General features: G+C 47.8%; 1 protein-coding gene across 4 annotated transcripts; it reads left to right on the top strand.

The window, feature by feature from the left end:
- The first annotated feature begins 2,015 nt into the window (after nt 1-2,015).
- hrh2a (histamine receptor H2a) lies at nt 2,016-3,992 on the top strand. 4 transcript variants are annotated; one of them, XM_029648140.2, is made up of 4 exons: nt 2,016-3,119; nt 3,254-3,417; nt 3,522-3,641; nt 3,718-3,992. In XM_029648140.2, the coding sequence occupies exons 1-2, from the start codon at nt 2,105-2,107 to the stop codon at nt 3,295-3,297; spliced, it is 1,059 nt and encodes a 352-aa protein (XP_029504000.1). In that variant the 5' UTR covers nt 2,016-2,104; the 3' UTR covers nt 3,298-3,417; nt 3,522-3,641; nt 3,718-3,992. The 4 variants fall into 4 exon arrangements, with proteins under 4 accessions (XP_029504000.1, XP_029503996.1, XP_029503997.1 ...); XM_029648136.2 differs by having other exon boundaries at nt 2,016-3,417; XM_029648137.2 differs by having other exon boundaries at nt 2,016-3,417; nt 3,493-3,641.
- Nucleotides 3,993-8,237: the final 4,245 nt, after the last annotated feature.

The following is an 8,237-nucleotide window of genomic DNA, read 5'->3' as shown; positions in this document are numbered from 1 at the left end:
TCAAACTGACTGGACCAGTCACCAACAGAGGAAGCTGTTCAACAACCCATCATCAAACTGACTGGACCAGCCACCAACAGAGGGAGCTGTTCAACAACCCATCATCAAACTGACTGGACCAGCCACCAACAGAGGGAGCTGTTCTACAACCCATCATCAAACTGACTGGACCAGCCACCAACAGAGGGAGCTGTTCTACAACCCATCATCAAACTGACTGGACCAGCCACCAACAGAGGGAGCTGTTCAACAACCCATCATCAAACTGACTGGACCAGTCACCAACAGAGGGAGCTGTTCAACAACCCATCATCAAACTGACTGGACCAGCCACCAACAGAGGGAGCTGTTCTACAACCCATCATCCCATACAGACTGGACCAGTCACCAACAGAGGGAGCTGTTCTAAAACCCATCATCAAACTGACTGGACCAGTCACCAACAGAGGGAGCTGTTCTAAAACCCATCATCAAACTGACTGGACCAGCCACCAACAGAGGGAGCTGTTCTACAGCCCATCATCAAACTGACTGGACCAGTCACCAACAGAGGGAGCTGTTCTACAACCCATCATCAAACTGACTGGACCAGCCACCAACAGAGGGAGCTGTTCAACAACCCATCATCAAACTGACTGGACCAGTCACCAACAGAGGGAGCTGTTCAACAACCCATCATCAAACTGACTGGACCAGCCACCAACAGAGGGAGCTGTTCAACAACCCATCATCAAACTGACTGGACCAGCCACCAACAGAGGGAGCTGTTCTACAGCCCATCATCAAACTGACTGGACCAGCCACCAACAGAGGGAGCTGTTCTACAACCCATCATCAAACAGACTGGACCAGCCACCAACAGAGGGAGCTGTTCAACAACCCATCATCAAACTGACTGGACCAGCCACCAACAGAGGGAGCTGTTCTACAGCCCATCATCAAACTGACTGGACCAGCCACCAACAGAGGGAGCTGTTCTAAAACCCATCATCAAACTGACTGGACCAGCCACCAACAGAGGGAGCTGTTCTACAGCCCATCATCAAACTGACTGGACCAGCCACCAACAGAGGGAGCTGTTCAACAACCCATCATCAAACTGACTGGACCAGTCACCAGCCTCCTCATCGCTCCTTCAATCAGAGGATCTGTAATGATGAACTGACCCCTCCATCCTGACAACATATACACTCCAATAGATGCGAAATATACCCAAACATACTCAGGAAAATAGCTCAAACACAAAGATAAATGTCCATCTACGCACATTGGTATGGATATAGACACACCCAGATAAGTATTATCTGAAGGAGACTGGACTGAGTTGTTGTTGTAGGGCAGTGGTTGGGGTTGAGACTGGACCAGCCACCAACAGAGGGGTTGGGGTTGAGACTGGGTGTTCAACAACCCATCATCAAAGTGAGGGGTTGGGGTTGAGACTGGGTGTACACTCCAGGGGTTGGGGTTGAGACTCAGGAAAATAGCTCAAACACAAAGATAAATGATTGGTATGGGACACACCCAGGTTGAGACTGGGTTGTAAGTGAGGGGGGTTGGGGTTGAGACTGGGTGTAAGTGAGGGGTTGGGGTTGAGACTGGGTGTAAGTGAGGGGTTGGGGTTGAGACTGGGTGTAAGCGAGGGGTTGAGACTGGGTGTAAGTGAGGGCTTGGGACTGGGTGTAAGTGAGGGGTTGGGGTTGAGACTGGGTGTAAGTGAGGGGTTTGGACTGGGTGTAAGTGAGGGGTTGGGACTGGGTGTAAGTGAGGGGTTGGGGTTGAGACTGGGTGTAAGTGAGGGGTTGGACTGGGTGTAAGTGAGGGGTTGAGACTGGGTGTAAGTGAGGGGTTGAGACTGGGTGTAGGGCAGGGGTTAGGGTTGAGACTGGGTGTAGGGCAGGGGTTAGGGTTGAGACTGGGTGTAGGGCAGGGGTTAGGGTTGAGACTGGGTGTAGGGCAGGGGTTAGGGTTGAGACTGGGTGTAGGGCAGGGGTTAGGGTTGAGACCGGGTGTAGGGCAGGGGTTAGGGTTGAGACCGGGTGTAGGGCAGGGGTTAGGGTTGAGACTGGGTGTAGGGGTTAGGGTAGGGACTGGGACTTCAGTAAGGATGCTGTCAGTGGTGATATTAGGTGTGACCCTGTCCCTGCTCATTCTGCTGACGGTGTTTGGTAATGTCCTGGTATGTTTGGCCGTCTGCGCCACACGACGTCTCCGCTGCCTCACCAACTGCTTCATTGTTTCCCTCGCCATCACTGACCTGCTGCTTGGCATGCTGGTCCTGCCCTTCTCCGCCCTCCTCCAGCTCAGCGATTGGCCGCTGGGGCCAACCCTCTGCAACATCTACATCTCATTGGATGTTATGTTATGCACTGCCTCTATCCTCACCCTATTGGCCATCAGCGTGGACCGATACCTGGCCGTGACCGCACCCCTTAGATACTCGTCGCTGGTGTTGCCGAGGGGGGTAGCCATAACGATGGCTTCGGTGTGGGCGGTGTCGCTGGGGGTGTCGTTCCTACCGATCCACCTGGGCTGGAACACTGTGGACGGCAGTGTGCAGAACCGCGGCCCGGGGGAGGAGAGGGAGTGTAAGTTTGAGCTGAACCCTTGGTACGTTGCGGTGGACGCCTCCTTAACCTTTTACCTTCCCCTGCTGATCATGTGCTGGAACTACCTCCGCATACTCCGCATCGCCCGGGCCCAGGCCAGACGCATCATCCATGCACGACCCAACCTCAACAACAACAACCCCTCGTCACCCCCTCGTCAACTCACCTCAGTAACAGTGATGGCTCTACGGGAACACAAAGCCACAGTGACCCTAGCAGCAGTGATCGGAGCGTTCATGGTGTGCTGGTTCCCCTACTTCACCCTGTTTACCATCATGGGTCTGAGGATGCAGGACTACCCAGCAGCCTACCCTGTGGTGCTGTGGCTGGGGTACATCAACTCAGCTCTGAACCCATTGCTCTACGCTGCCCTCAACAGAGACTTTAGGTCCGCCTACGCCCGCCTGCTGCACTGTGGTAACTATGGATACGGCAGGGGGAGGGGCGGGCCAGCGTCGCCCCACAACAGGACCACGACGGGTAAAAGGAACAAGGAGAAAGACAACACACATGGTGACGGAACATACACAATCACTGATAACAACTTCAAAATATTGTGTTTTCTTGTGTCTAGCGAGTTAGGTCAATGGTGAGCCTGTGTGCACAGAATAGCCAACTCTGGTCTTCTGGTCTTGTGTCCCTCTCAGGTGCGGGGGAGGTAGGTGAGGGGGGGTGTCGCTCTGCTGCGTGAACACACCTCTTCCTGTAGGGCGGGGCCAGGTGAGACCGGTGTGATGATGATGGTACAGGAAGTCAGAGGAACAACCATACCTTCCACTCAGCACAGCACAGGGGCGTCTGCCGCCAACGAGTGAGCAAGAACAAGTACAGATACAAATAAATCACCTGTCTAATTATCTGTAGCCTATTATAAAACTGTTGATAGCCTGTGTCATTCTATATCCTGTGTGTCAGATGGCGCTGACCCTGTGTCTATCTGTGAGGAGGATTCAGTGTCCTACCTGTCCTGAAAGCTGAGCCCAGGACCAGCCAATTTAACTCAGACACCCAGCCCAGGGGATCAATCACAGACAGGTAAGACATCTAAAAACGACGAATGAGTTCATAAACGTTTCATAACAGTGATAACATTCTCTATGTTCTCCCCCAGGACACTGGGAGTCGTCTGAAATATCACGGACAATCTGCAACAAGGAATCCCGGGGACCTTTAACCGCAGAACTAGAATGAGACCATTTCTATCCCTTCAACCAATAAGCAGTGACTGGGGAAGCCCACAAGTCACTTTGTTCTGGAACACTGATACCTGGAAAGTAATGTCATTGACAGACGGACGGACAGACAGACAGACAGACAGACAGACAGACAGACAGACAGACAGACAGACAGACAGACAGACAGACAGACAGACAGACAGACAGACAGACAGACAGACAGACAGACAGACAGACAGACAGACAGACAGACAGACAGTGTGTCAGACTGGTGGTGAAATCTAAGCTCTGGTGTTATTCACCTGAGCCTGACTGTGATCTTCCAATGAAGCAGATAGTTATGCCCTCTAGTGATGGAATATAGTAGTACAACCTGACAAGGAGACTAGACTCAGCAATTATCTCCTAAAACAATCAGTGTTCTGAGAGAAAATGATTTCAAATATGTGAAAGTGTTTAATCTGTATGAGGAACTGTTTAACTGTGCAGTTATATGTGTCATATACTAGGTATTTTGAATTTGAGTACACAGTATGTACATGCAGCCTACTGGACTAAAACATGCCCCAGAACATCTTGGGATCTGATATTTGTCACATCTAACCACAGTGCCATCTAAGTTGTTGTAAGGTTTTGAAGGAAGGCCACCTACGACCAGGGATGGTACTGAAAGCTGCTGGTGGAGTGGTAGAATAAATAGCATTTACCAGTAGTCATGGATTCCAACAATATCTTGCCATTTATTTTCTCCAGGAGCTCTCTCAAGGTAGCCGTGGGAACGTTGCCCAGGGACAGTGGTTGCAAATTAGCCGGCTAGCTAAAACCGGGCACTTTTACTGAAACGTTTATTAATGTGCCTGTCCCTGTAAAAATAATAATAATAATAATAATTTTAAAAAACTCAAATTCAAACAAAAATTATAAAAAGGAAAAGTCAAGTTCTTGAAAAACATACATAACTTGGTTTTCAGGATGAAAGGGACTAAGTCCAGGTTTATGTAGATTCTGAAGAAATGTGGCAGTGTGCCAATCTGCACACTTCAACTGCCAATAAACAAGCAGCAAAGAGCTGGCACTTCTTCTCCTCTGGTATAATTGCAGTCACACAAATGTAATGTGCCTTCCGCCACCTACTGGAGAAAAAGTGTTGACTTCACACAAAATACAAAAATAGATACTGTTCATCAATTCTATTCCGCTGTATCCGTCACAGTCCAAATCACATACACAGAATCAGAGGCCTGACAGGGTGGTACTTTCATCCCATGTATTTCCTCTGCCGTCAAATCCCTCATCTGTCAGTTTGGACGCATCTCAATCTACCACATCAGCCCATGCCACACTTCTGTATCTGCGGTGAAAGGCGACAGAGCGCCGTTTGTCAGACCATGAGACATCCCGAACATCGGTCTTCTCACCAAATTGTCTGCAGCATCCAAACGGTTTGTCCTCACAAGACTTGTCTGAAGGTCCCGGTACCAGTTGAAAAAATGTAAGGAAGTATATATGGAGACTGTTTAGTGCCAAATATAAAGGGTTGAAGTACATTTCCGGATCTTTCTTGTATCTCTCAGAAAAAGGACAGACACTTCAGAACAAACTTCCTTTTCATTTTTTGGGGGGTCTATCTGTTGTTCGATGAAGTTTGTTATTCAATGTGTTTGTAATAGCAGAAAGGCTCAATATTTTTTTCATGAATAACATATGTATTTTTAATACTTCAAGGGGTAAAGTTTTGTCTCGCGCTCCTGTCGCTGCCGCACGAGCGCAGACACACGTCCCCAAGCGCTGGAAAAATGCTGGTCTTAAAGAAAGCGAGCTAGCTGATGGATGCAAACAATGTTCTTCCCCAAAAACATAGCAAAATGACATAATCTGTTTCAGTCCTTATCGTTAGCTAGCTAACTATATAGCTAGGTGTCATCTAAAATGACCCTAATTTATAAGACAGTTCTTATTTGATTAATGGTGGTCGGACCCATCTATGTGAAGGTAGCCACAATAAGGATTAGCTACAATAGTGTAATTTGCTGGTTTGCCTTCAAAATAAAAGTCTCAAATTGAAAGTGATGTAAATTAATACATATCGCGGAATTATGTCACAATGGAATATATCATGCTAAACGAGGCTGGCGTGTTGGAATGTGGAGACATGAAATGGGGTATGATGCTATAATTGTGTTATTTGACGTGTCAAATTAAAAGCTGATTTGACGCATCAAATAGTGTTATTTGACGTGTATATTTTTTGACACGCAAAGACCCAAATGGCGTTCCATACCTTCGGTCCAAAACCCTCACTCTTAAAAGAAGAGTCAGAACTTTTATTTACTGGACTTCTTGTTTCCCTTCCTGTTCTCTATCCATTCCTTCCCACTCTCCTCTCCACACGACGCACCATCAGTTTCCAACAGAACATCCGCCTCCGCCGTCTATCCTCCCCCCGACCCTCTCACCAACCCAAGGAGTCCTTAAGGAATGTAGGCCTAAAATGAACAGGTAGCTAGTAGGCTAGTGTTAACCTCACAGCCCGGCCTACAGAGACAGATATAAGGTTAAGATAATTGTCCATAGGCAAACAGTGGCTGTTTGAAGAATCTCAAATATAAAATATATTTTGATTTGTTTAACACTTTTTTGGTTACCACATGATTCCATATGTGTTATTTCCTAGTTTTGATGTCTTCACTATTATTCTATAATGTATAACATAGTAAAAATAAAGAAAAACCCTTGAATGAGTAGGTGTTGTAAAACCTTTGACCGGTAGTGTACACTACTGTAAAAGAAGGAACAGCACGTCAGAAATCAGCTCAATGTAATTGAAGAATCTAAAGAATCTAACCACTTCTGGGAACTCTAAACAAACAAAAACACGAAGAGTTATCGATCCAAAGTGGAGATGTATGGATAAACCACTTCTCCACTCTTTTGGGCTCTATAATTTTACATAGCAAATATAATTTACCCAAAACAAAATGAACAATTCTTGATTATAATTAACTAAGTTATATTCAAAATGCAACTGAAATAAATTACACCAACACCCCAGTAATCAAAGATGGCGTGATCAACCGTGGCGAGAACAGCCACTCACTTGCGCGCATATGAGAATTTACACCGTGTGCCCAATGAGTGCCACACCTCAACCAGGAAGTATGGCATTGGTGGGAGAAAAGGTTAGTGAAAAGCAAACCATTTATATAAAGAAACAAATGCATTTTTTAAAAACATGAATGAAATTAAGTGTTAAAGGTATAAATTAATTAGACGGGGCCCTTAGTATGTAGAAATATACAATACGATAATTTGTCATCTCATTTCTAAACACAGCACAATCTATGGTCTCCATTTCCACAATCAATCCATTGAGTCAACAAAGCACATGACTCATATCTGAAGAACACCCACTGATTATAGAGGAGAGGAGAATGGGTTCTCACCTACAATATGAAGGTCCGTTTGGGAGGGAAAAGGAGAAACCAGGAGAAGAGATTGGAGAAGTTGGAGAAGCGAGGGAGTAGAAGGGTGTTGGAGGGGAGGGGAGAAGAGAGGGTGTTAGAGAGGAGGGGAGAAGAGAGGGTGTTGGAGGGGAGGGGAGAAGAGAGGGTGTTGGAGGGGAGGGGAGAAGAGAGGGTGTTGGAGGGGAAAAGAAAGGGAGTTAGAGAAGAGAGAGAGTAGGAGAGGAGGGGAGAAGAGAGGGAGTAGAAGGGTGTTGGAGGGGAGGGGAGAAGAGAGGGAGTATGAGAGGAGGGGAAAAGAGAGTGAGTTGAGAGGAGGGGAGAAGAGAGGGAGTCGGAGAAGAGAGAGAGTAGGAGGGGAGAAGAGAGGGAGTTGGAGAAGAGAGAGAGTAGGGAGAGGAGGGGAGAAGAGAGGGAGTAGAAGGGTGTTGGAGGGGAGGGAGAGAGAGGGAGTATGAGAGGAGGGGAAAAGAGAGTGAGTTGGAGAGGAGGGGAGGGGAGAAGAGAGGGAGTTGGAGAAGAGAGAGAGGAGGAGGAGGGGAGAATAGAGGGAGTTGGAGTTGGAGAAGAGAGTGAGTAGGGAGAGGAGGGGAGAAGAGAGGGAGTAGAAGGGTGTTGGAGGGGAGGGGAGAAGAGAGGGAGTATGAGAGGAGGGGAAAAGAGAGGGAGTTGGAGAAGAGAGAGAGTAGGAGAGGAGGGGAGAAGAGAGGGAGTTGAAGAAGAGAGAGAGTAGGAGGGGAGAAGAGAGGGAGTTGGAGAAGAGAGTGAGTAGGAGAGGAGGGGAGAAGAGAGGGAGTATGAGAGGAGGGGAAAAGAGAGTGAGTTGGAGAGGAGGGGAGGGAGGGAGAAGAGAGTGAGTTGGAGAGGAGGGGAGGGAAGGGGAGGGGAGAAGAAAGGGAGTTAGAGAGGAGGGGAGAAGTGACGGAGTTGCAAAGGAGGGGAGAAGAGAGGGAGTTGGAGAAGAGAGAGAGTAGGAGAGGAGGGGAGAATAGAGG

Source organism: Oncorhynchus nerka, linkage group LG5, assembly GCF_034236695.1.
Source record: "Oncorhynchus nerka isolate Pitt River linkage group LG5, Oner_Uvic_2.0, whole genome shotgun sequence".
Taxonomy (NCBI): domain Eukaryota; kingdom Metazoa; phylum Chordata; class Actinopteri; order Salmoniformes; family Salmonidae; genus Oncorhynchus; species Oncorhynchus nerka.
Note: the sequence above shows the minus strand (reverse complement) of the source record. Positions and strands in the feature narration are given on the sequence as shown.

Coding starts and splice junctions, on each gene's coding strand:
- hrh2a (XM_029648136.2), top strand. CDS start 2,105: ATGCTGTCAGTGGTGATATTAGGTGTGACCCTGTCCCTGCTCATTCTG.